The sequence below is a fragment of the Gopherus flavomarginatus genome, chromosome 5, assembly GCF_025201925.1.
Source record: "Gopherus flavomarginatus isolate rGopFla2 chromosome 5, rGopFla2.mat.asm, whole genome shotgun sequence".
Lineage (NCBI taxonomy): Eukaryota > Metazoa > Chordata > Testudines > Testudinidae > Gopherus > Gopherus flavomarginatus.
The window spans coordinates 38,558,057-38,585,518 of record NC_066621.1 but is presented as its reverse complement, the minus strand read 5'-3'; the positions used below and the strand labels follow the sequence as shown (position 1 = coordinate 38,585,518).

At 57.2% G+C, this 27,462-nt stretch overlaps 2 protein-coding genes across 4 annotated transcripts; one reads left to right on the top strand and one right to left on the bottom strand.

The window, feature by feature from the left end:
• Positions 1-487: 487 nt before the first annotated feature.
• On the top strand, positions 488-8,854 carry SLC15A3 (solute carrier family 15 member 3). Its single transcript, XM_050956214.1, has 8 exons — positions 488-1,214; positions 2,718-3,001; positions 3,102-3,267; positions 5,194-5,289; positions 6,201-6,369; positions 6,584-6,742; positions 7,153-7,311; positions 7,699-8,854. The coding sequence occupies exons 1-8, from the start codon at positions 651-653 to the stop codon at positions 7,848-7,850; spliced, it is 1,749 nt and encodes a 582-aa protein (XP_050812171.1). The 5' UTR covers positions 488-650; the 3' UTR covers positions 7,851-8,854.
• A 3,623-nt stretch (positions 8,855-12,477) lies between these two features.
• TMEM132A (transmembrane protein 132A) lies at positions 12,478-27,186 on the bottom strand. Of its 3 annotated transcripts, none has more exons than XM_050956094.1 (11): positions 26,864-27,186; positions 21,234-21,448; positions 20,923-21,141; positions 20,047-20,444; positions 19,578-19,727; positions 18,917-19,109; positions 18,690-18,833; positions 17,398-17,603; positions 15,550-15,829; positions 14,511-14,702; positions 12,478-14,019 (listed from the first exon to the last, which is right to left on the bottom strand). In XM_050956094.1, exons 1-11 carry the CDS (start codon positions 26,955-26,957, stop codon positions 12,826-12,828), a joined length of 3,285 nt encoding a protein of 1,094 aa, XP_050812051.1. In that variant the 5' UTR covers positions 26,958-27,186; the 3' UTR covers positions 12,478-12,825. The 3 variants fall into 3 exon arrangements, with proteins under 3 accessions (XP_050812051.1, XP_050812053.1, XP_050812052.1); XM_050956096.1 differs by having other exon boundaries at positions 15,628-15,829; XM_050956095.1 differs by having other exon boundaries at positions 15,550-15,826.
• Positions 27,187-27,462: the final 276 nt, after the last annotated feature.

Sequence of the window (27,462 nt, the reverse complement as noted above, 5' to 3'; positions counted from 1 at the left end):
TGAGACTCATGAAAGATGGGGTCTATTCCCAGCTCTGCCAGTAGCCTGCAGGGTGACACTGTGCAAGTCACTTTGCCCATATGTGCCTCAGTTTCCCTCTCTGGTGCTAATGATAGTGAGTGCCTTTGTAAAGAACGTTGAGATTCCCTGATTGAAAGTGCTAAGTATGATTATTAGGCAGAGGGAATCATCTTGGGAGAAGACTGGAGTGGGGGAAAGGAGAGTGAAGGGAAAGTTTGGGGAAGGGCTGGAAAAGCATGAAAAAGGGTGTCACTCATGGGGAGAGGTCGGGGCACCGATTCCCTGAGAAAGAGGAACCCATGGAATGGAAGTTTCATTTCTGGGAAAGAAGATGTCATATGATGTCTCCATTCAGCAGAGAAATGGGGAAGTGGGAGCTGGCCTGAGAGATCAGAGAAAACACGCCCAGGAAGGGTGAGACAGAGTCTGCGAGAGCAAGAGACAGAGAAGGGAAGGCAGAGGCAGCCAGAGCTACAGGCAGCCAGAGATTGAGAGGGGAGGACGGCCAGACAGAGCGTGGGAAGGGAAGGCTCAGGACAGACGGAGCAGTAAGGGCAGACAGACAGAACACAGGTTGAGAAGGCCAGGGGGAGCAGGAAGACCCGTGCAGTGCCCAGGCAGGGCAGTGCATGGCCCGGGATGGTACCAGAGGAGAGCGCCGGCCCCTGCTGGGGCAGGAAGAGGCCCTGGCCGGGGGCTTATGGAATGCCTTCGAGGGCCGGAAGGCGGCCTGTGCAGCCGTGCTGCTGGTGGAGATCCTGGAACGGGTGGCTTTCTTCGGCATCGTCTCCAATCTTGTCCTCTACCTCAACAGCAGCAACTTCAATTGGGGGGGGTCGCAGGCCTCGCGGGCTGCCCTGCTCTTCCTCGGCGCCTCCTACCTGCTCTCGCCCGTCGGGGGCTGGCTGGCTGACGTCTACCTGGGCCGCTACTGGACCATCACGCTAAGCTTCCTGCTGTACCTGGTGTCGGCCTGCCTGCTGCCCGCCACGGCCTCATCGGATGGGCGACTCTTTCTGTGTGGGGACATGCCGGTCTACCAGCTGCAGCATCCCTGCCAGAACCAGAGTGGGGAGTGCCAGCAGTCAGCACCCGGCCACTACTGCGCCCCTCTGATGTACACTGGCCTGCTGCTGCTGGCACTGGGCATCAGCTCCGTCAAGGCTAACCTCACCCCCTTCGGCGCCGACCAGGTAACAGGCACACCTTTCCCCTCCATCTCCTCAGGGTCAGCAACCTGAAGAGCAATACGTCCAGCACACCAAGGGTTACACACACACATACCCCTCCCCCCAAAGAGATTCCCCTGGGCAGGACCCTCGCCCCAGCTGGTGCCAAAAGGTTAACGTTGCACACACATGCATGAGCATGCATGTGCATACACATAGGCAATGCATACAATGTGCGTGCACAATCACCCACAATGCATGAAATGCGCACCTGTGCATACACAGGCAATTCATGCAACATGCACATGCACATACAGAGGCAGAGGCAATGCATGCAGCATGTGCGTGCACACACACACACACACACACACACAATGCATGCAAACAGACACACACAAGTTTGCACACGCGAATACCCATGCACACAGGCACACACATGCAAATACATCTGGCACACTCCTGCAAACACACAGAAGCAAAAGTATATCCATGCAAGCAGCCATGCAGACAAGGGCACACGTCCCACCCACGAGCTTGCACACGTGTGAGAACACATTTACACGAACATGCATAAGCACACACATATGGAAATGCAGGCACAAACAGGTCCACCTGTGTGCATGCACAGATTAACGCTTGCACACGTGCACAGAGGGTTGGGGGGGCTTTCCCTATCATGTTGTGGGAGAGGGGTCTGTTTCTTTTCCCTCCCAGCAGATGTTGGGGTAAAGTCTCCTCTCTACCATCCCAGACCCCAGGAACAAGCCAGAGTTTCCAGGCTTGGCTGGGGGCAGGGAGAATGTCCCTGAGTCAGGATAATCTCATCTCCCAGACCACAAGGGATTAATCCTCCCTGTCTCCCCCCACCCACTATCAGGGGAGGTGAAGGGTCTAACTAGGGGAAGGGGATTGTTTCTCTGATCCATAGGAAACGGGGGTGAGGAGTTAACCTCTTATGGGCTGTAGGGGGAGACTGTCTAGCCCCCTTTAGGGGGCTGCCTCCCAGCTCTCCTTCCCTTTGGGGAGCCAGTCAGAGCCTTGACCAGGCAGGGAGGCCCAGGGCGTGCTGTTGCAAAGGGGCACCCTGATTGGGTTGGTAGGAGAGAGGATGGAAAGGGCTGGGGAACGGAGGGAGCAGGAGGTCAGGAAAGGGAGAGAGGATAGGAAAGAGGGAGGCTGGGTCTAGGTTAAGGAGTGGGAGGGAGGGGAGATGAGTCCTTACCTCCGTGTTTGTGGCTTAGTTTTGGCCTGGCGCTCCCTGCAGGTGAAAGTCCCTGGGGTGGGCAGGGTGATGGTAAGAGTCCCCTGCCTGGCCGAAGGTCTGCCTGGCTCCCCAAAGGGCAGGAGAAATGGGAGGCAGCCCCCGCCAGGGATCTAGAAATTCTCTTTCCACAGCCCATAAAGGGTTAACCCCCCTCTTTTCCTTTGGGACCCCCTCTTCCCACAGTGGGGACAGGGGACGAGGCCCTGACATGACGCAGCGGAGCACAGCCTGGCTCACGCCATCCTGCCTTGCGCTCCCTGCAGGTGACGGACCGTGGCCGCGATGCCACACGGCGCTTCTTCAACTGGTTCTACTGGAGCATTAACATTGGGGCGGTGATCTCACTGCTCGTGGTGGCCTTCATCCAGCAAAATGTCAACTTCCTCATCGGCTACACCATCCCTGTGGCCTGCGTGACCCTGGCCCTACTTGTCTTCCTCCTGGCTGCCCCCACCTTCGTCACCAAGCCCCCCGTGGGCAGCCAGGTCTCTGCCATGCTCAGGTTGGCCTTCCGGGGCAGCTGCTGCAGCCGAGCGTGCCGTATCAGGTAGGGTCGGTGCTGGTGGAGCCCAGCTGCCCCCATCCCCTTTGGGGCCATGCCCATGCTGGCCTCCTCATGCCATCTGTGCTCTCCCCTTTCACTGCAGGCCGGGCGCTCTCCAATCAGAAGCTCAGGGCGCAGATCCTCTCCCTGATGGCAAATCTCAGCCCCGGATTCCTTCGCCCGAGGAGGATCTTGCCAACTTCCAGGTGATGGCCAAGATCCTGCCAGTGCTACTGACCTTCATTCCCTACTGGATGGTCTATTTCCAGGTAGGGAGCTGGTGGAGCAGCAGCACCGGGCATGCTGTTGCATAGAAAGGGTTGGCAGTGGGGTCGGCGTCGAGCCATCCTCATGGAGCTTGGAGCTGAGGATCAATACCATCAATGCTTGTGAGACCCTCAGATCCTAGGGTGGTGGGGGCTGCAAACAGGACTGCTGCCTCCAGAGTGCCCCCTCGTGGCCAGGAGCAGCTCTGCCTCAGTGCCCCTGAAATAATTAACAAAGGCTTCCTCCAAGCTTTTACCCCCCCCCTCCCCCCGCCACGCGTCTGGCTTCATCACATGAGCAGCGCAGAACAATCAATCAAGTCCATCTGCACAAGAGCTCCTCAGCTCTGGCATCTGCTGCCAATCCCATTGGTCCGAGTCTTCAGCCAGCAGCTATTCCCACCCCTCCCAAGCCCAGGATCGGCCCCAGGACTCTCCCTGAGTTGTCCCCTCTCGGACTCCGAGAGGCCAGCAGCTCATCCGCCTATCTGAGGAGTGGGCAGATTATGGCTTGGGGGCTGCATCTGGCTCTTCAGATGTTTTAATCCAGTCCTCGAGCTCCCGCTGGGGAGCAGGGTCCAGGGCTTGCCCCACTCTGGTGCTCCAACCAGGAGCGAGGTTGGGGGCTTGCCCCACTGTGCGTGTGCTGTGGCTCCACACACCTCCCATAAGTAGTGGCATGTCCCCTCTCCAGTTCTGACACGTGGGGCAGCCAGGGAGCTCTGCACGCTGCTCTTGTCCCAAGTGACACCCCCACATCTCCCATTGGTTGGGAACCAAGGCCAATGGGAGCTGCAGAGACGGTGCCTGCAGACCGGGCAGCGCACAGAGCTGCTTGGCCATGTCTCCATAGGAGCCAGAGGGGGGACAAGCCCCTGCTTCCAGGAGCTGCTTGAGATAAGCATTGCCAAAGCCTGCACCTCTGACCCCGTCCCATGCCCCAACCACCTGCCCCAACCACCTGCCCCAGCCCTGATCCCCCTCCCACCCTCTGAACACCTCGGTCCCAGCCTCCTGCATTCCCAACCCCTCATACTCAGCCCCACCCCAGATCCCACACCCCCAGCTGGAGCCCTCACCTGCCCCCGCACCCCAACCCCCTACTTCAGCCTGGAGCCCCCTCCTGCACCCTGAACTCCTCATTTCTGGCCCCACCCCAGAGCCTGCACCCCCAGCTGGAACCCTCATCCCCTCCCGCACCCCAACCCCAATTTCGTGAGCATTCATGGCCCTCCATACTATTTCCATACCCAGATGTGGCCCTCGGGCCAAAAAGTTTGCCCCCTCTGCCCTATCTTCTGCTCTCCTGGCCCGCCCCTGTTAGCTCAGCAGCCTTCTCCCTCCCCTCACCTCCCAAGTCCTCCGTCTTGTGAGTCCCAGAGGAGTCACATGGCCCAGCTTCACTCTCCCCACCTGAACCATGTTCCAGGTGGGTCTGAGACCCATTTCTCCTTAAAGGGCCAGCCAGTTGGAACAGGGACCATGTCCATTCCTTTGAAAGATTTCTTCCTCATTTCCTTCCTCTTTGGTTCACCAATTCTAAAGAACAATAGTCACTGGCGGCTGGTAGGACCCATTAATCCTCTCTTGGGGGCCACCCTCACATTGCTCCACCAGTCCTGGCATGGCAGAGTTTCCTGGGGTAGGGTGCTGGGGGTGTGTGTCAGCCCATCCCCTCCTGCTGGGTGTGTCTGTCCTACCTCTGTGGGATAGGAGCAGAGTTCAGTTCCCATGGGGGCCAGGGCACGCAGTGGGGATGGCAGACAATGACCCCAACTCAAGGGGGCAGAGGAGGGACAATGCCCCTGGCGGGGTGGGGCAAGGCTGAGTGACATCACTGGAGTGGATGATGATGTCCCAAGAGGGGTGACGGGGGGAGGGATGGCCCATGGATCTGAGCCCCACATTGATCTCCCTGTTACATTCCAGATGCAGTCAACCTACTATCTGCAAGGCCTGCACCTTTTCATCCCCAACATCTTCCAGCACAACAACACAGGCAGTGGCGTGGGCAGCAGCTACACGGTGAGGGGTTGTGGCATGCAGTGGAGATGGCAAGCAAAGGCATCAACTCAGGGTCTGAGTGACATTGCTGGGGTTGCTGATGACACCCCAAGAGGGGGTGATGGGGAGAGGGCTGGCGCCAGGCCAAGGGAAGAGACCATCTTGAGCAGCATGGGTGAATCTTGCTGCCCATTTGAGTAGGGTGACATCCCCAGCCTAGGCAGGGAGGCGGGTCCAGGATATCACCTGCCTCTGACAGCACAATCCCTCCTTTGTGAGTGGCCCAGCGTGAGCAGCATGTGATGCTGGTTGTGGTCACCAGCAGGCTGGAGATAGAACAGAAACTGTCCCAGCTGCTTCCGCTTCTCCACAGGCCCCAGGCAGCTGGAGGGGAGCAGGGTACCAGGAACAATTTGTGTAGTGGGGGTGCAGAGAGCCATTGAACCAAACTGTAAACCCTGTATATGATGGAAACCTTTTCCAGCCAGAGGATGCAGCAGCATCCTCAGCACCCCTAGTTCCAGCACCCATGGCGGGGAGGGGATGGGGAAGCAGGGCGGGAGAGTCAGGGCTGGGAGAGGTAGGAGATGCAGAATAAGGATTTTCAGTTGCTGTAGAGTTATTACTCAAGGGGATGCCTGGTTCTGTTAGCCCAAGGACTAGTTCTGACCCACTTCTCTCGCCTTAGATCCCCAGTGCCTGGTTCTGTTAGCCCAATGACTGGTTCTGAACCAGTTCTCTGTCCTTAGATCCCCAGTGCCTGGTTCTGTTAGCCCAGGCACTGGTTCTGACCCAATTCTCTCGCCTTAGATCCCCAGTGCCTGGTTCTGTTAGCCCAGGCGCTGGTTCTGACACAGTTCTCTCACCTTAGATCCCCAGTGCCTTGTTCTGTTAGCCCAAGGGCTAGATCCGACCCAGTTCTCTCTCCCTAGTTCCCTGATGCCTGGCTCCTGTTAGCCAATGTGGTGGTCCTGCTGGTTCTGGTCCCGCTGAAGGATCGAGTCATTGACCCATTCCTGGTGAGACGGAAGCTGCTGCCCTCAGCGCTGAAGAGGATGGCTCTGGGCATGTTCTTTGGCCTCGCCTCTATCATTGTGGCAGGTAATGCCTGATGGCTGGGGCTGGTGGGTGGGAGGCTACTGCCCAACGCCAGGGCTGGAGCTGACCAGCATTGCGGGGGGATCCCAGAGGATGGCCAATAGACTCTCCCTGCCCTGAAATCAGGGGCCGATGGGGCCTTGCTCAGGTGGGGCTGACCCCTTCTGAGCGTGTGTGGGGGAGTGCCACGTTGATCCATCCTGCCCCTCCTCGGCAGGCGCCCTGGAGACCAAGAGGCTGCAGTATGTGAAGAACAACCAAACCATCTTGCAGCACATCGGAGAGGATGTGTACTCTGCCGCCACACTGCCCATCTGGTGGCAGATTCCGCAGTACCTTCTCATCGGCATCAGTGAAATCTTTGCCAGCATTCCAGGTAACTGTGCTGGGTTTGTGCAGCGCCTAGCGCGTTGGGGTCCAATAACAATAAGGCAGCATGGGTGAGATGTGAAGCGCCAGGTGCTGGGGCTAGAGTGAGCACATGGAACGGGTCTAACAGCCCCTAGCACCATGCTGGGTGGGGCCGAAGAACAGCAACTACAGCTGTATCTAGGAAGGTGGTGATTGCCTCTGATTTCATGAAGCTAAGCAATGCAAGGCTTTGTCTGTAGGTAAATGGTGACTGATAGGTTCAAGGCAAGTGCTTGGGTTAGGGCTGCCAGCTCATCAATCAGCGGGGATGGTAGCAAACAGCATGTTGTTTGATCCCATCCCCTGGTGGCTAGAAGCAATGTTTGTTTGCCCTAGTATTATTGAGGTCCCTCAGAGCTCTCTGCTCTTCCCTAGGGCTGGAATTTGCCTACTCAGAGGCCCCCAAGTCCATGCAGGGAGCCATCATGGGGCTCTTTTTCTTTATTTCTGGCGTGGGCTCGCTCATGGGCTCTGGGCTGCTGACTCTTCTCTCAGTGCCGGAGCATGGCTGGATGCACTGCCCCAAGGACTATGGTGAGTGCTGGGCCCGGGGGCGTATACAAAGCAGAAGGGAGAGAGGCAGCCCCTCAGCAGAGCTGGGGGTGGGAAATGTCTCCCTGGGGCCGACAGGCGGTGCTCGAGGCAGGTTGGAAGATAGATCTGTTCTCCACTCTCAGGCCTCATCATCCCACTGCCAGCAGGGGGAGCTCTCCATGGAGGGGATTCTCCTGACAGTGCCAAGGGGGACAGGTCCATGGGGCTGGGAATGTGGTGGAAGATGGTGTCTACTTGGTGCTGGGTTAAGCTAACTGTGTAGGGAGAAACGTGCCCTGGGCTAGGGTTGCTGCAGGGGGTAGAGGTGGAGGGGCCTGCCTGGTACCAGCAGGGGGTGCTCTGACAGCTCACCCCTTGTTTCCCCAGGGAACATTAACAATTGCCACATGGACTATTACTTTTTCCTCCTGGCTGGGATCCAGACTGTGACCTGCATGCTCTTCTTCTGGATCTCTGGCCGCTATGAGAGGCAGCAGCAGCCCAACTGCTGTGTCTGCGTCAGCAGCGAAGGGGACTGAGGGGACCGCGCCCCCCTCCAGCTGCCCCTTTCTGCTCAGTGACTTGCGTGGCTCGGGCTGGTGGATGGAACTGCTCCCATGCAGGACAGTTGGGTCAGCAAACCTCCCCGGATAAGTGGGAGGAGGGATGCCCCTAGTAGGGCACTAGGGACTCTCACCCATAAGGCACCCAGAGGAGGCAGGGACAGACTCAAGGGAGAGGGGGACGCCCTAAGGGGCAGAGCATCCTCATGGCTCACTTGGGGACTTACTCTTTCTCCTTGTCAGAGACCCTTGGGAAACATTGTCCTGCCTCCTTGGCTACCCCCAGGCTCTAAGATCCACCCTCCAGTACCCAGAATTCCTAAGGATGCCTTCTCTTGCCTGGGTTTTGCTATTCACCAGGGTCCTGACATGGCTGATCTCCTGGGACAGGCACCAGTAAGGAGTTAAATCAACAGGCAGAAGGCACTGGAAATGAGGGGTTGGGGCACTGATTCCCAGAGCCCAGGAGAGGGTGGAAGATTTGCCCCATCCTATGCAAGGGAAAAATCTCCTTCTCAACCCCTGCTAATGTCAGGGCTCAACTGGGCAAAGGCTGGATACAATCTCAGAGTGGCAAACCTGCTGGCACCACTGGCGGATGGGACCTCAGAACTGACATGATCCGTGTTACTCTGCATAAAGCTAAATGGGCTCTGATGGGGAGAGGCCAGCGGTGGTGGCTTGTGCCTGGCTGTTCTCTGGGAGTTGGGCCAAGTGGAGGTGTTTGTAAAGATGGAATTTTAGAGCGGGGGGGGCTTTAATTTATTCGGGGGAGGGGTTGTTGGCTAAAGGTGCTCCAAGCCACCAGCATGCAGTAGAAAAGACAGAGGGATGAATGCAGTGGCCCTTAAGTGTCCAGCCGGCATCTATTATGTTATGACTAGTGAAAATAATGCAGGGAAAAGCTCGGCAGATCTTAAAGCAAAAACATGTTCCTGTAAAAAACAATACTCCAATGAAAAGAGATTTCTGTAAACGAACAGGACTTGCCCCTGGAGCCTTTGCAACCCAAACACTGCGGGAGAATCTGAAACGGAATGGACTGTTACCAATGATGAGGATTGCATTTCACGGCAAGGGTCCATTTCCAAACAGTCTATAAAGGGTTGATATGTGATGGCTGGCTATCCTAAGCAAGTTAAAGACATGACCAGTGTGTGCCAGAGCTGCTCACGAGCACATCAGCAGAAGGTACTACAGCTGGTTAAGTGGTTAGTAAGATTATTATGAGTACTGCTGGGTGCCTCCTCACCTCACCTTCATCCAACTCAAAGACAACAGATAGCTGGAGGAACACCAGGAAACAATGAGGCAATATTGCTCAGTGGTCTCATCGCACCAGTTGGCAAGTTTGTGGCAGGCATCCTGGCAAAGCAGAGTTTGAAAGGAGGATAATGCAGATGGTTATAACAAGTAGCAGCCTGGGAGAGAGCACAAAGGTGCTTGTTTGAAAATTGACCAACTGGGCGCTTTCTGCTGGCACCACTGGCAGAGAAGTGCGGGCCAGAATGGACGAATGATCTATAACAGATTAATAGGGCGGTCAATTAATTGCAATTAACTCAAAACAAATTAACTCAATTTAAGAAAATGTGGTTCATCACAATTTAAAATCATATTTTTAAACAATAACAGAATACCTGTTTAAATTATAAATATTTTGGGATGTTTTTCTATATTTTTAAATATATTAATTTCAGTTACAACACAGAATACAAAGTGTACAGTGCTCTCTTTAGATTTTTTTGATTTTTTTTACTGTGCAAATATTTTTAAATAGTATTTTTCAATTCACCTCATACAAGTACTGTAGCGCAATCTCTTCATTGTGAAAGTGCAATTTACAAATATAGATTTTTTGTTACATAACTACACTCAAAAACAAAACAATGTAAAACTTTAGCGCCTACAAGTCCACTCAGTCCTACTTCTTGTTCAGCCAGTTGTTCAAACAAGTGTGTTTACATTTATGGGAGATAATGCTGCCCTCTTCTTATTTACAGTGTCACCTGAAAATGAGAACAGATGTTCGCATGGCATTTTTGTACTGACATTGCAAGATATTTATGTGCCAGATCTGCTAAACATTTGTATGCCCTTTCATGCTTTAGCCACCATTCCAGACAACATGCTTCCAAGACTGACTGGACTTGTAGGCTCTAAAGTTTCACATTGTTTTATTTTTGAGTGCAGTTGTGTACAAAAAATAAATAATTCTACATTTGTAAGTTGCACTTTCAAAGAGATTGCACCACAGTACTTGTATGAGGTGAACTGAAATACAATTTCTTTTATCTTTTTTACTGTGCAGATGTATGTAATCAAAAATAATAATCTAAAGTGAGCACTGCACACTTTGTATTCTGTGTCCACTGGCACCTTAAAGACTAACAGATGTATTTGGGCATAAGCTTTCATGGGTAAAAAACCCACTTCTTCAGATGCATGGAGTGAAAATGCATCACTCCATTCATCTGAAGAAGTGGGGAGTGATAGCTCAGTGGTTTGAGCATTGGCCTGCTAAACCCAGGATTGTGAGTTCAATCTTTGAGGGGACCATTTAGGGATTTGAGGCAAAAAATCTGTCTGGGGATTGGTCCTGCTTTGAGCAGGGTGTGGGACTAGATGACCTCCTGAGGTCTCTTCCAATCCTAATATTCCATGATTCGGAAATGCTGCCCTTGAGGTGCTTGTCATCAAAGGCCTCTGCAATGGCAGGGAATTGAAGTGAGGTCTGTATATCCAGCTAATCCTGCCCACAAACCCCACCAGGAACTGAAACTGCTAGATTTCAAACAACTCTACTTTCCACCTCGCTGACAAACCTGCTGCTTTCCAAGGGAACCTAAGGTCTCGACAACTTAACTTCTCAGCAGAGTCAAGCTGAGGGGTTACAGGAAGAGGAAGGCAAAAAGCTCCCAAGGTCTCTGCCAAGCTGAGTGGGGAGCAAATTCCTGTCCGTGAAGAGAAGTTTTCAGATCCCTATTTTACAGATGGTGATCTGGGGCACAGAGATTAAACTACCCCCCCCCCCCCGAACATTTATGCGTAGGGTGCACAAAGTTAAGCATGGGTTTTTGCATGAGTAGGACTTTCCCAAGGTCAGCGCCGGAGCCTGTGGCTAGGCTAGGAGCTAAACTCATCTCTGAGTCCCAACTCCTAGCCCATCCTTCTTCCTTGTCTAGTTTCGCTGTCCAAGCTGAAATGCAAACAGACAAGCAGCAACGGGGAACAAAAGAATCCATCTGATCGTCCAAATTCTTTCAGCATCCTAAAACCACAGCAAGTCAAAAGCTGACAGCCTCCCTTTAAGCCAAACTCCCAACCCACAGCAACACTGGGCTGGGCGCACTCTGGAACCCACTGGCCATCTCCCATTTGGGATCCCCCGCATTTGCAGGTTTAAAAGCATAGACGATTCCCGCGCGAGATGCCTCTTCTGCAGGCCCAGCGAGGGAGCCATGCGGCTGCTTTCCTTGGCAATGGAAAATCTAATTCTAATCGCTCTGATGGTCTGTGGGCCGGGCTGTCAAACAAGCTGAAGCTGCTGGCAGTGGGGAGGGCAGGCTGGGACAGCAGAGAGAGGGGAGCCCTGCTGCCTGGCTCAGGCCCGAAGGGAAACGTTCCCTTTTAGATAAGGCTGTTTTTAAGAGGCCCGGTCTTACTGTGCGGCTGTGTGGGCTATGAATCAAGTGCGTGCACGTTCCTGCTGACCTCACACGCAGCATGTTTCTCTTCACGGAGACACCTCTTTGAGCCTCCAGCATGGGGCTGGTGTTAAGCCACTGTCATGCTCCCTGTATTCTTGGGCTGTGCCTAGCCCCAGGATAGGTTAGAGCAGCCCCAGGGCAGCTCTGATTCATGAGCTGCTTCCTATGGCAAGCAGTAACAGCCACAGTGAATGCAATTCAGCTACACGCCCCCGATCCACCTCATTTGCTGGGGGCTGGTAGCTAGGCCCTTCTCCCAATTCTTTACCAGTTGGTAAGGCCCCTCAGTGCAGGGGGTATTCCCAAGTGGCCATCCCCCATTCCCCTCTACAGTCCAGTGGAAGAATGGCCTACGGTGGCAGATGGGGGCTGAGAATGAGGCCGAGAGACTGGAGAAGTTCGATAGCGGCGGGAGCCTGCAGCTGCTCATCTCCTCCTTCCACCCAGGGGGTGCTCTGAGTATAAAGGCAGGGAAAGATGGAAAGGTTCCTCCCCCCACATTCGCACAAGGGCTGGGTATTTGTTTTTAAATACTTTATTTTTGTAACAACATAAGAATTAAAAATCTTCCATAAATAAAGGACCCATCATGGCAGCCTCCTGACGCTACAGGTATAAAATGCCAGAGATCGTACAAAACGAACGCACTGCCGGGGTGAAGGGGGCCGGCCAGCACCCCCAGGGAGGGGGCCCCACCTTTGCAAGGTGGGCTGGGGGGAAGAGAATATCCCGAGGGTCAGACCACAGGAAGGACATTTGCCATTAAAACCATCACAATCAACACAATGTTGCAATGAGAGCCAAAGCAAAATGGGAATCCGGCACTAGCTTGCCCCTTGGTGGGTTGGAGACCAGTGGGGAAAGCACCCCCAGATCCTGGGCGATCCAGGTCAAACTCCCTCCAGTGAGAGGGAAAGAGGGACCTCAGCTGGGATCAAGGTAGAAACAGGGCACCCAGGCTGGATCTCTGGGACAGAGACAGAGTCAATATAGAACGCAGCCCTACATCCCAGCGATCCAGGGGCGGACGACTCGTCCCTTGTGGGTAGAGCCCTGACCCCTGGCAGCAACCCCAGGAGGCAGTACTCTCCTCCGAACACAGACTGGGAGGGAGCAGGTTTGGACAGAGAATGCCCAGTGGATCCCAGTGAAGATCCCTGGGAGGGTGGCCAATGGGAGCGGGGGCTGGTCCCTTGCTGCTTTGCCCTGCACCGTATCAGTGGGGTGCGGGGGGGCCAAGGTCAGGAGCTGCCCCGGATCCTCTCCATGTAGCTCCTTAGCTCGTCAGGGTCCCGCAGCCCCATGTCCTCGCAGACCCAACGGATGTCATCCTCGCTGGCCACCAGGATGGACTGGACAGTGGGAGCGGAGGGCGGGGGGGATGTGGCGCCTTCAGGGGCCCGGGGCGAGGCAAAGGTCACAAACTCCACTCGCTTATGCCTGCCTCCCGGTGCAGCCACCTCTTTCCGGGACAAGGTGCTGGGGGGGACCGGGCTCCCCAGAACCGCAGGGAGGAAAGTGCTGGTGGAGACCCCCCCGTCAGGCTCCGTGACCTCAGGGGCCCCAGCCTCCCCCCTGCCTCCCTCCGTGCCCGGGGGAGTCCCACAGCAGCAGCATCCACCATCTTTGGCAGCGGCGGAGGGGTCGGGGGTGGGATTGGGGCTGAGCTCTTGGTGCTGGCTGCAGCGATCCAGCTGGCGGCTCAGCTCCTCCTGGTCGGTGCCCAGCCACACCCAGTTGTGGGGCTGCTGGGTGGAGGGGGCCAGGCCTGAGCCGGCGTCAGGGGGCTCCTTGCGCTGATAGCGCAGCACAAAGACAATGCAATTGATGAGGAAGATGAAGATGGCCAGGCAGAAGACGCCCAGGAGAACGTACATCCCAATCTCCAGGTCTGTCACCTGCTCGGGGGCCTTCACGATCTCATCCTCCTCCTCCTCCCCAGGCTCTTCATCATTGGAAGAGGTGCCGCCCTGGGGCCCCTCAAACTTGGTCAGGTCGGGTCCCACCCCAGCTGGGGCCCATTTCTGGGGCCCCACCATGGACTCCGTAGCTGCTGCTGTCATCGCCTCCCCCGACATGGCCCCCTCGGCCCGCTGGAAGGGGGACTCCGGGCGGGAATTGCGGGGCCGTGGGTCACCGGGGGTTGGGAGCCGCCGGCTGATGCCCACCTCCAGCCAGGCGGCGCCAGCGGCCAGCGGTGCCCGGTGCTTGCCTTTGCGGCAGGAGTCCGCGGTGTGCAGGCCCAGCTGCAGGAGGGGCCCCCGGCCCGGCCCCTCGGCCACGATCAGCGGGGGAGCCAGCTCCTCATCTGGCCGCACCCAGGCCACGCCAGGGTCCAGGGAGGAGACGGAAAGCGCCACATCCCGCCAGCCGTAGAGCTCCATGGGGGCCAGCGTGTGGTCGGTGAATGCCAGCCAGACACTGAGTGCTGCTTCCTGGAGGGGAGATCAGGCAACAGGCGTGTAGCGTTGGGGGAGAGGGACGAAACACAGACAGGCATGGGGTGGGGCCAACGGAAGGTGTGAGAAGAGAGACACCCGTGAGCCCTGTGCTGCTGCCCTCCCCCACTTTGTGTGGGGGCCAGAGCTGCACCAGGCCCCACTCCACAACTCCCCACAGCAACATGCACTTAACTATCTCCTCCCACCCCTGCTGCAGCAGGGAGAGACTTTGTGCAAGGCCCAACCTCATGGGTTCTAGGGCCCTGCCGAACGCCGGGGTCCCCCCCCTCACCTGCCACCAGAGAGGTCTGGATCGCATGTCAAGGCCCAGCACTGGAAGCGCAGAAGTTTCAGCTCTAAAGGGCCAGTACGGCCAAGCTCACTGAGCCCCAGGGGCCTGGGACATTCCCAGGAATCACCCGGCTAAACCCTGTGTCCCCAGCCCTACGCTCTGCCACCCAGGCCCCACGGAGCTCCCCTCTCACCTGCTTTGGGGAGTGCAGGGCTGAGAGTGCCTGGCAGGTGGCGGTGAGGACGTCGGGGTGTCCCGGCTCCGTGCTCAGCACCAGCGAGAGGCCTGACACCAACTGGGCCTGCAGCTCCAACACGGCCACCTTCTCGTCCGATACCACCAGGGTCTGCTCGCCCAGGATGGAGTCTGAGACGGGGGAGCGCACCTGCACCGAGGAGAGAGCAGGGGATGCAGGCACTTGCCCAGAGCCTCCCCTCATCTCCCACGCTTCCCTCTGTGCACCCCCAGTCTCCACACTCCCCCCCTTGTCCCCATCTCACATGCTTTCCCCTTTGCCCCCCAGCCTTTCCCCCAAGTCGCCCATCTCCCACTCCCTCCCAACCACCCCCCATCCCCACGCTTCTCCCTGTGCCCCCCCAGCCTCCACACTCCTCCCCATGTTCCCCATCTCCCACGCTTCCCCTTGTGCCCCCAGCCTCCCCCATGTCACCCATCTCCCACACTTCCCCCTCCCCCAGCCTCCCCCTATCTCCCATGCTTTCCTGTCCTCTCCAGCCTCCACACTCCCCCCTTGTCCCCCATCTCACACGCTTCCTCCAGTGCCCCCAGCCTCCCCTCCATGTTGTCCATCTCCCATGCATCTCCATCCTCCCCATGTTCCCCATCTCCCATGTGTCCCCCATGCCATCCCAGCCCCCACACTCCCCCTGTACCCTCATCTTCCACGCATCCCCGTGCCCCCCAAGCCTCCTACCATCTCCCATGCTTTCTCCTCCCCCTAGCGACCTCCACACCCACCCTCTGTGCCTCCCCCTCAACCTCCCTGGTGCCCACTACTCCATCCCTCTGCTCAGCTATCCCCCTACACCATTCCCTGCTACTACATGCAGCCCCCAGCTCACCCCACCAACCCCCATGCCCTTCCCCCTGCTCACCCTCCTGGCTTCCACCTCCCAGGCATCCCCCACTCACACCATGCCTTGTGCCCCTCCTCCTGCTCACCCCCCTGGCTCCCACCTCCCTGGGTACCCCCCAGTCACCCCAGCCCCTACCTCCACTGACGTCACTCCCGGTTCGTGGCCAATCACCACGCTCCCACCCTCCAGCGTGGCCACGCGGGGGTCCTGCACCTTGGCTTGCCCGCCCACTAGGTGGGAGACATCCAGGAGCCAGTTGGGGCTTGGCATGTAGGTCAGGTGCCGTCCACCATCCAGCGGGTGAGCCACAAAGTGCGCCAGGAAGCGGACGCCGGCACGCTGGTACTGGAGCCGGCAGCTGCGAGCTTGCCTCTCTGCCTCCTCCCCAGCCTCCTCGGGCTCCGCCAGGCCACTGCTTGCAGAGGAGAGCGCCACAGTCTCAGCAGGGAACGCCCAGGCATGGGGCTCTAACCCCACGTGGTGCAGGTGGCCGAGAGCCATCCCATCCTGGTGCTATGGCCTCCAGGACTCTGCACTCACATGGAGAGCCTGTCCTCCGTTCATTTGCCCCAGAGACACTGGGTCCCCCCAATCCAGTTTCTGCCCCATCAGAGACTCTAGGACCCCTACATCTGGCCTCTGCCCCATCAGAGACTCTGGGTCCTCTGCCCCCTCTGGCTTCTGTCCTATCAGAGACTCTGGGTTCTCTGTCCCCTCCAGCGTATGCCCCATCAGAGACTCTGGGACTCCCTGTTATGAAGTGGGAATTTTTTGTATGAAGACTGGGTTTGCTCCTCAATTTTCGCCGTGTTATCTCGGGAGTGGAAAAGGGCTGTTTGCTCTCAGGGCAGGTGAAGAGACACAGATATGGGTGTTGCCTAGCTGTCTGGATCTTGGTCCCCATATCAGTGGAGCCTCTGAGGGTATGCCCACACTGCAATCAGACGCCCGTGTCTGGCCCACGCCAGCTGACTCGGGTTTGTGGGGCTGTTTAATTGCAGTGTGGACAGTTGGGCTCAGGCTGCAGCCCGGGCTCTGGGACCCTCCCACCTCATAGGGTCCTAGTGCCCAGCCGAAGGAGGCCAGATGGACGAGACACAGAGCTTGAACCCTGGGGGTCACTACAGCTTAGCTGGGCTACCCAGAATGGACGCTGCTTTAACCTTCATTCCTCTGTGCTAACATAAGGCCTCCCTATGCTGCGTTCCCACTGTTCTGACAACACCGTCTGGTGTTACAACAAATGCTGGGTGAGGTGCATTAATCCCTGCAGGTGGACAAGTCTCCGCCAGGAGTTTGTCTGTGTGGGACTCGCTGAACAGAGCTCACGGTGTGAAGCAGGAGTGCAGAAAGCCCAGAGGTTCAGTCTGAGGAGGCGGTGACACAGTGTGGCTTGCCGTGGAGGAAAGCGAGACCCTTTGGGGGTCTGGCCCACTGAGGGGTTCCTCCTAAAGACTGTTCAAAAGCTGACGCAAAGCACTGATCCTGTGGATCTGTGACACCCCTCCGCTGGTCTAGGTCCCTCTTCCCCATCACAGACACTCCAGCTCCTCCCCTCCAGCGTCTGGCCCCCCACCTCCCCAACTGCCTGTGCCTCGAGTGCAGAACCTTTCACTCAACCAGCCACTAGAGACTCTGGGCTCCTCACTCAATCGACCTGCCTGCTCCAAGGGGACATCTCCCCTGGGCCCTCTCTCCATTGTAGTTCCATCACTGTGGCATCTGAGCTGCCCCAAAGCATACACTGGAGTCTGGACATGGCCCCGGTGCCAGCCCTGCCTGCTTCCTTCATGCCCCCACCTCCCCATCTCCAACACATCCTTCCCATGCACCAGGTCCCAATGCCCTCTCTGCCTGCCAGGCCCTGCCCACCCTCCCACTGGACAGGCCCTGGCATCCTCCCAACACACCATGCCCTGGCACTCTGCCTGCCCTCCCAGCAGCCCCGATCCCTGCTCCAGGGAGGGAGCCAGAGGGACTGACCTGTCTGGAGTGGCACTGGGCACCCTCCAGCCGCGCACCTGCTCCAGCGTGGTGTCAGTCAGCTCGACGCGCAGTGGCAGCAGCGGCACCCAGACGGTGAAGAGCAGTGAGGCATGGAGCCGGCGGAACCAGAAGTCTACCCGTGCCCCACGGGCGCCCCGGCTCTCCTTGCCCCCCACGTAGACAGAGTCGCACGCGTCTGTCACCTGGGGACCAGGAGGGTGTGAAGGACAGCACATGTGGACAAATGTCCAGACACCTTCACCTCTGTCCCACTCCCCAAGCCTGCCACTCGGGATATTCCACGGACCCAGGGAAAGAGTATGGGGAGTAGCTTGAAAAGAGGAAACAGAGTAGAAGGGAACCAGTGCCCCCTGGCTACTGAGTGAGAGGCAGTGAAGATGGGGACCAAATAGGGGCTGAGCCCCAAGTGGTAGGACGGGGCCAAGGATATGTGGCTATGCAGCCAGAGGTGGAGCCATTGGTGATGGGGTGGGGGGTTCGCACAGGAGGTGGATGTCAGAGATATTGAGTTGTGAAATGGGGGTGAGGTGAACTGGGGTGGAGGGGAGAGAGCCTGAAGGGGGAGCAGCGGGGAAGCCCCGACCTTCCAGATGGAAGAGGAGATCCCAGTACTGCCCCACTGGCTGACTGGGCTGAACTATGACCCGAGGAGTGGTCATACTGGATCTCCTCCCATGTAAATTCTGCTCCTGCCCCAGCCTGAGGGGTCAGGGGAGACTTGGCCTTGCAGAGGGTAAGGACAGGGGTGATGCTGAAGGAGGGCACTTGAGAATGGTGAGAGAGGAGCTGGTGTCTCAGAGGATGAGGACAGGGGTTGATGGCCCAGGAGGGCACCTGAGGATGGTGAGAGGGGAGCTGGTGTCTCAGAGGGCGAGGACAAGGGGTTGATGGCCCAGGAGAGCACCTGAGGGTGGTGAGAGGGGAGCTGGCATCTCAGAGGGCGAGGACAAGTGGTTGATGGCCCAGGAGAGGGAGCTGGCATCTCACAGGGCAAGGACAGGGGATTGATGGCCCAGGAGGGCACCTGAGGGTGGTGAGAGGGGAGCTGGCATCTCTGAGGGTAAGGACGGGGGTGACGCTGCAGGAAGGCACCTGAGAGTGGTGGTGGGGGAGTTGGTGTCTCAGAGGGCAGAGCTAGGGGATGAGGCTCTGGGAGCCATCTGACAGTGAGAGGGGAGAGATCTGGGTCTCAAGAAGGCCAGGATGGGGGATGATGGTCCTGGAGGGCACCTCTCTGTGGGTCAGTGAGTGGTTTGTTTGTTTCTCACCTTCAGAACCTGTTTATTGGCAGACTCACAGCCCATCTGCTCGGTGACCTCGAACACAGCTCCCCCCATCTCCACAGCAACCAGCTTCACCGGCACTGCCTGGGGGATCCCTGTCAGGGGGGCAGTGTTCACGATCTCTTGCTCCTGGGGAGACCAAGAGGGGACACAGATTGAGACCCTGCCTCTGGGGAACGGCCCGACGCAGGGACAGAACTGCAAGGCCTTACCTTCACCAGCGGGACCAGCGCCCTGACGTCACGCTCTGACACCTGGATCTCCCACACCATCTTGTCCTTCTCGGCTTCAGGGTCCTGGCCAGGGTACTCCACCTGCCAGGTGACAGGGCGCGTGGAGGCCAGGCCCCTTGTGCCGTTCTCCACCGCCAAATCCAGGTAGAGGAACTCGGGGAAATCCGCTGCCCTAGATGGAGGCAGGAGGGAGCCAGGAGCAGTGAAGCAGAGGACGGATACAGCACCCACAGGGGCTGTAGCATCTCACCCCTGCTCCACTGCGAACCACACAAATTCCACAGCCAAGCACAACCCGGAGGTGACCAGAAACAGGAACCATCCTGTTCAATGGCCCATGGCTCCCTCCCTCTAATCTGATTGGTCAATATGTGGGGGAGTAGCAACAGCCATCCCATCCCCAGGCCAATGGCATCAGACCTACAGTCTGATTGGCTGGGTCCTGGGAGAACAGCTACCTCATCACTGCTCTCTCGAGTCACATGGCCTCCGGTCCCCACTGGCTGATGCCCAGGAGAATACAGGTATCAGCCCAGCGCCTGCAGGAGTCACATGGTTCCCTACATCCTGCCCAACTGGCCGATGCCCCGGATAATAAGCGTGTCAGCCCTATCCCCTCCAGGAGTTAAGTGGTTCCTACCTCCAGTCCAACTGGCCAGCATCCAGCCGGCGACAGGTGACCAGAGCGGTGTGATGCTTGGAACCCTTGAACTTGTCCAGCTTGGCCGTCCAGGCCTCGGGGACGGCGGGACGGGCCGCTAGAACCTGCAGCCCCTTCTTCACCTTGATCCTGAAAGCATGGCTCAGAATCAGAGCATGGACTCCAGAGGAGACGTCACCCAAAGCAGAGACCCTCTGAACCCGAGAGAGTCCTTGGCTGGGTTCCTGGGTCCCTCTGAATCTCACCTGAGGGTCAGCAGCCTGGAGTAAGATCCCTGTGTCTCAGGGTGGATCCCTGGGTCTCCTTGGATATCACCTGAGGGTCACAGCAGGTTGGGGTAGTGTCCCCTATGTCTCAGGATGGGCCCCTGGATCTCACCTGAGGGTCAGCAGGTCGGGGTAGGGTCCCTGTGCCTCAGGCTGTGTCTCTGGTTCCCCCTGGATCTCACCTCAGAGTCAGCAGGTCAGCGGTGAAGTTCTGCTGGAGAATCAGGGTGGCCGTGAAGAGCTGCCCTGGCCGCAGTGCCATGTCGGGGACCCGGATGAGCACGTTGTCATCCAGCCGCACTTCCTGGCGCCGAGGCGGATCTGTGGCTCGCAGCTCCACAGCGCCAACATAGTGCAGTCTCTCCTTGGTGCCCTCAGCGCCTGGCCGGGGCCTCTCCTGGGGCCCCGCATGGCTACACTCTGCAGACGTTTCCCCAGTCCCCAGGCTGTAGTACAGCTCGGCTCGCTCAGGGTGCTGGGCGGGCTCCGCAGCTCTGCTCCGGCTGTGTGAGGAGGGGTGCGTGGCGGAGAACCAGCGTGGGGGGAACTCCAGCTCCACCACGCACACTCCCAGGGGTGCCTGAGTAGGAAGAGCAGGGAGCGGGCTCAGGGAGAATGGGTCTAGCCCCAACTTCATTGACCTCCCACCTCTAGGGTGGGCCCTGAAGTCTCCATCACCCACCATAGGGGGAAACCAACTCCTGCTGCAGCCTGACCAACACTGCACTGGCTGTCCCCACCCAGAACAGAGCACCCTTCTTTCCCCCAGTCCAAGATCACTTAGACCTCCAAGCTCACCCCCTGGAGAAGAGCTAGCCTTGTCCCGCGGAGCTCCCCAACCTCAGCTGCCCCTGCAGCCTTGCTATGGGAGACATGCAATCTTCATCTTCTCCATGGCAACCCCTGACACACCACAATCTTGTGTTAGGAAGGGGCACAGCATACCCAACCAGAGGGACTTTCAGCTCCAGACTGGCCTCACCCCTCCTCCAAGCATGTCTGGGTGCTGGGCCCTCCATCTCCTGGGAGGACAGGTCGGGGTGGGGTCACGTACTGACCTGGAAGTGGCAGGCTCCATGCACAGCCTGCGTCTGGTGGAAAGCATGCAGGGAGACACAGGGCAGGTCATGCCGTCCCGGCAGCCAGTCCTGCCCCTTGAGGTGGAAGAGGACCCTGGCATACGGCTCAGCTGGAGAAACTGTGCCCTCAATGGACACGGCTCGGACGTCCCAGGCCACGGAGCCGTACCTGTGGTGGGGATCGGCTGCCGGCACCGCCTAGAGACAGAGAGAGAGGTTGAGACCGGGAGAGGTGGGTCAGATGGGACCGAGAGCCCAGAGCAGAGGCACCGCTGGATGGGCAGGGTTACCTGTTGGGCAGTGAAGGGCAGGTAGGTGGCTTGGACAAGAGGCTTTGCCATGGGCTGGCGATGGAGGAGGAGGTAAGTCTCAGAGCGGGAGCCCAGGGAAGCATTTCTGGGCAGGTACCGATCCACCCGCTGCAGCCGGAAATGGTCTGGAATGTCCAGCACTTTGAGTTCAGCTGGCAGGTACACAAGGTCGGAGGGGTCCAATTCACCGCTCACTGCGGGGAGAAGAATAACCAGGTCTGCTGCCAGTAGTCAGGTGTCCTCTATCCCACACACTTACCAGGGCACGTGTCCTCCCCCACACCCAACCCCTCCTGAGAGGAGGAGATGCCAGGACAGGATGTCAGCTGCAGTGAAGCGTCACTGTTCCTGAGCTATTCAAGGGGGTGGATCAAGCCTGCCCCCATTGGAGAAAAGGGAGCTAAATTGTTTGTATTACAGCAGCATCTAGAGGTTCCGGCTGAGATCAGGGCCCCATTGTGCCAAGCGCTGCCCAAACACACAGTGAGAGACAGGCCCTGCCCCGGCTGAGATCAGGGCCCCATAGTGCCACACGCTGCCTAGACACACAGTGATAAAGGCCCAACTACACAGAGTTCACAGTCTACATAAAATTATTATTACTCACATTTTACAGGTAGGAAACTGAGACACAGATTTTTTTAAGTGACTCCTCAGGGAGTCTGTGGCACAAGTGGGGTTTGAACCCAGAGCTCCAGAGTCTCTGTCCAGTGCTTTAATCAAAAGACCAGCCTTTCTCACAACCAAGGCTCAAAAAAAAAAAAAGGAGCGGGGGCACACAAAAAAAACAACCCAAAAACCTGTCAGGGGCAGTACTTGGTCCTGCTAGTGAAGGCAGGGGGCTGGACTCAATGACCTTTCAAGGTCCCTTCCAGTTCTATGAGATAGGTATATCTCCATATATTTATTGATTGAGTTGGGAATTGGTCCTGCTCTGAGCAGGGGGTTAGACTAGATGACCTCCTGAGGTCCCTTCCAACCCTGATATTCTATGATTCTCTGATGCAGATCTGATAGGACGAGAACAATGGGCCCGTCTGGAGGTACAGTCTGGGTGAAATCCTGGCCTCACTGAAGTCAGTGGAAAATATAACATGGGCTTCAGCAGGGTCAGGATTTCACCCTTTGAATCTAAGCAAACCTTTGGCAAGTCACTTATGGCCAGATTGTCTACGGCTCAGCAACAAAGCTTATGTTCAATCTGCCAGAGCTGAGCTCTCATTCAGCAACCAAATCAGAGTTGGGTTATCAAAAGTGCTCAGCAGAGGGTTGAGCTCTTGAAAACACTGGCCTAAGCAACCTGTTCCTCAGTTCTCCATTAGGCAAATGCTTCCCCCCTCCCCCCTGGCCTTTGTCTATTGAGCTTGCTCGCTCTGCCAGGCAGGGACTGTCTCCTCCGTGAACAGGTGCAGCACCATTCAGCTCCTAGCACAACGGAGTCCCACTATTTCCATTGCGGTGAGTAGGTGCAGTTGTAATACAAACAGGCTTGTGCTCACTTGCTTCTTTGTGATGTGCAGAGCTAGTGGAAATTCAGATGTTGTTTCCCCAGGGTTTCCACAGACACTTGGAGATTCAGTGGGACTTTGACACGACAAGAGGCTGAGTGACTGAGAAAGAAAGGGGCCATTAGCCTGACTGTTAATCATGTGCTGGTCTTTGCTTCTGCTAACATCTGAACTTAGTAGGTTCAAAAGCGTCTGAGATTGTTGCTCTCTGGGCCACGGGCTGTGTTTGTTCTGGGTCTGTATGGAACCTAAGCACACCAATGCCACAACTGAACACACAACAACATGCCAGTCGAGTGCAGCTGATTCATTTTTTCTTTTTATAAAAAAGAAAAAAAAAAGATTCCCCTCACCACAAAAAATACCCTCTAAACCCCACAAAAATTATGAAATTCTTTCAGATTTTTTACCCGTTGGGTTTCTGATAACAAAAAAAGGTCAATACCATTTTCAATAAAAAAAAACACCAATTTCCCCCCGCATAATTAAAAAACAATAGAAAACCGATTCCAACATGGTTTGCAAAAATGGTTATTCTATTCTTCACTCAGCCCTAGAGTTGACACAGTTTGTCAAAGAAGAGCCAATACTTTGATGAAAATGGAACCAGTCACTTGGGAGATCTCAGAAATCAGTTGATTTCCACGGTTTTAAGAGTCTTGGGCAAGCTGGTAACTTTACTCTAGAATTTCCCTGCCTCTCAGAGAGCAGTTCAGAAAATAATAACTCAACCTGCTCCGATGGCAGAAATGGGGTGATCTTTACTTAACAACTGCAACTCAATATTAGCACCATCTCAACCTGCAAATAGGCTGCAGAGGGGGTCACTGCATGGAGCTTGAAAGCCACTTCCCCTACTCGGCCAGGACTAGCAGGAATGCCGCCTAGGCTAGCACCTTTCAGCTTGCACAGAAGCCATTTTCCAAAATGAGGAGTCTTTAGCCCTCAAAGGAGACTCTGGAGTTGACTCGCACAGCACCAACGCTGTAATGTCTGCTCGAGTCTGCAGAGAGACGACTGCAGTGCTGAGCCCAGTGCAGAGAGAGGAGGGATGGCTACTAAAAAGGTGCAGGTGTGGGGGGGAGGTTGAGGGGCAAGGCTGCCACTGTTAAGGGGAGGGGGCTTTGAGTGTGAGGGCCACAACCCCCACCTCCTGAAGAAGGGGTGTGTGTGTGGGGGAGAAGCCATCCAGCAGACAGGTTTGTGTGTGCAGGGGGCTCCCGTGATGCTATCCCATGAGCCCTGAAGAAGTTTCCTGCCATCTCAGCAGAGGATTATGGGACCGTGCCCCCATTGTCCTGCCAGCCCAGTGTGGGGACCTCCCCCTGCTCCCAGCCTGCTGCTTAATGGGTTCTCGTTGGCCTTCCTTGAAGACTCCTCAGCTGGGGTACCAGCCTGGGGGCCCAGTCACCACCTCCCTGCTCCTTGTTGTGTGATGGCCTGGGGTCTGGTCCAGCAGGGGGGAAGCCTCAGCCCCATGATGTTCCAGCAGAAGGTGCTGTGTGTAGAGCCAACACAATCCAATTAACGGGGAGGAAAGAGGCTGCCTTGCACTGATTGGTGTGACGTGCATGGCGGAGGGAGGACTCACAGTCCGTCCCTTTGGACCCAGCAGTGAGGCAACCCCACCAGCAGGAGGGGCTGTGGATCAAGGCCCTGGTATATTTTGGCCTAGGTTTATGTCTCAAGCCATGCTGCTATGTACGTTAGCCCACGGGCAGATGTATGGTGCAAGTTCCCCATCTGTGCCCAATCTACAGAGGATTTGCATCTGTTACAGCCTCAGTGGTAGCAGCTCCTGCTTTTTAGCTCTGGAAGTACCAGGTTCAATCCCCAGTGTCACCAAAGATCAGAGCAGGGGCCTAAGCAGACTACACAATTGCTTAAGGCCCCAAGCAGCTGAAGGGGGCCCCCATTAATTACTAGTACGTGCTGGATAGGGGCAAAAATATTCCTGTTTAGGGCTCTAATGGGCTAGTATCAGCACTGGCCAAGATGGTACCCATGACAGACCATGGGAGTGGGCAAGCCACACATATGGGGTAAGACGCTCTACGACGATTCTTCAAGACAAGCCAGCTCCTTCCACACAGGGGTGGAAATCACCAAACCTTCCTCCCCAGCATGTCCAGGGCTATGAACCCCTCCCCAGGCCCATCAGCCAGCCCATTAAATGCTGCTTTCCCCACTGCTATGATCCCTTATCATGCCTGCTCCAGTCCCTGTCCCCCAGGGAGGGAGCAGGTGGCTGAGAGATACTGTGACATCCCCCTCTACCCTCCAGGTCTCTACATCCCAAGATCCAAGGGGTGGGAGTTAGGGGGAAGAAACAAGTGGGTTTTTCACAAGCCTGGTATCTGCCTCCCACAGGCAGTGACCTCTGCCATCTCCCCTCCCCCTGCTTGGTTGGCCAGACAATTACATTGCACTCTCATCTATTTCCCCTCATCATACTGACAGCTCCAGCCTAGCTCCCTGCCTCTCATATCACCCCCTCTCCTGCTGTGGGTCTGGCTCCCTGCCTTCCTTCCCAGTCCCCTCTCAAAACCCTCCTGCTGAGCCCAGGGACCCTTCTCTCTCATATGGCCCAAGCCTTTCCCCGTTTGTCCCCGCCGAGGTCAGGATTCACAATGAAATGTCACAAACTCACCACAGGCACCAGCCCCATGGAACAGAACATCCCTCCCTCCCAAGATAGCTTGTTCTGAACCACAACTCCGGTGGTGCCTGGGGACCCCAGAAGCTCCCCATTGCGTGTGAGACCTGGAGGACCCAGGAATGGACCCGGATGGGGAAACTGACACACTTGCTCCATCAGGTCCAACCCATCCCATCCCAGCATGTGGGGCCACCAAGCCCTGCACAGTTCAGCTCCCATTGCATCTAGAGCACTGGGGGCTAAACATCTCAGAGCAGGAAATATTTTGGGCGGAGGTGGCAGAAAGAATAGGGGTGCGGAATGGGAGGGAGTGACTACAGGTGAGAACAGTCAGCATACCCAGGAGGGAGAAGGCCCCTTCAGGCTAACAGACAGCAGCTGGGACAGAATGGGTAAGGACTGGCAGCAGAGCTGGGAGCGTTTGCTAACAGAGATGCTTTAACCTGGGGAGCAGCTTCCCAAGGGATGGGGGTCCGCCCCATGGCTTGAGCCCTTCACAACTAGACTGCCCTGGGGAGTGCTTGCGAGGGCCCGACCTGCCCTGCCCTCAGAGCTAGCTGCATCCGAAGCATTGCACACCCCAGGGAAGACTGATTGGCCTCTTTCTAGAGGGAATCCTGCTGTCCCCGGAGCTCCAGCCTGGGCTGTGTCCTGAGCAGGGGACCCAGGGAGATGTTGATACTGTGGCTCAGGAACTGATCAGAGGAGCTGGGGAGAGCTCTGGGGAGGGTCTGGAGTTCCACCAGGATCAGACCCTACAGGGGATGTCAGGAAGCCCCTGGGGACCCCTGCTGTGACCTGAGAGGAAAGACAAGGGCCCTGCTGGCTCTGGACCACAGGGGGTGGGGAAATCACAGGGGTTGGGATGTTGGCTCTTATGGATATTAGGAGAGGGCACAAGTTCTGTGGGGTCCAAAGGGGCTCAGAGCCAGGGCCCAGGGCAGGAGTTGTCACTAGATCCCATGGGGGGCAGTGAGGTACATGTGTCCTGCAGGATCCAATGGGGCTCAGAGCTGGATCATTGAGTCAGGGTACACACTGGATCCCGGGGGGAGCACACGGGTCCAGTGGGGCTCAGAGCCAGGTACTGGGGCATGGGTCCCCACTGGATCCGATCGGGGATGTTGCACGGGTCCTGGGGCTCAGAAGTGGGTCACTGGGACAGGGGTCCCCACTGGGGGTGGGGGGCTCACGGGTCCAATGCGGCTTAGACCTAGGTGATTGGGGCCGGGGCCGCACAGGTCTTATGTGGCTCTGAGCCGGGTCACTGGAGCTGGGGTCCCCGCTGGATCCCCCGGGGGGGGGGGGGCGCGGAGGGTTCACGGCTCCTGCGGGGTCCGAAGAGGCTCGGTGGGCTGGGGGAAGCCCGGGGGTCTCAGCGGCGCTGCCGGGGTGTCCGTGGGGCGCCGAGCGAGGAGCGCGCCCCGAGCCCCCGCACTCACCTCTCGCCGTCTCCAGAGCCAGCAGCGCGGCCAGCAGGACAAGGCAGCCGCGGCCGGAGCCCGGGGGGACCATCCCTGCCCGTCCCGGGGCCATGGGGCTGGCGGGGGGCTCAGATCCCCCCGCCCGCGCCCTGCGCCCGCAACTTGCCCCAGCTCCCGAGCGCCGCACCAGCTCTGCCAATGCGCCCCTGCCGCGCCTCCGTCTGCAGCCGGCAGCTCGGGGCTGCTGCTCCCAGACAATAGAGGGAGGGAGGGAGGGAGCACATGGGCTGCTCGCCTGCCGCCACGGCCGGGTCCTAAACCCGTCTCTTCCCAGCCGGCATCCTAACACCGCCCCTGGTACAGCGCCCAGCACAGAAGGGGGCCTGGGAAAGCGGGTACGGTAATGTGAATCCCAGCGTAACAGCAACATACGGGGCCTAGGGTGGAGCCAGAGTCAGGAAGGAAGGAGCCAGAGAGGGAGAGAAAGAGGCCTAGAAGGAAGGAATAAGACAGGGAGCAATAAAGTGGGACTGAGGGTGAGGGAGAAAGCGAGGGAGGGTGATAATAGCAGAAAATGAACAAGAGAAGGTGTGAGCAAGGGAATGAGCGAGGAGAGG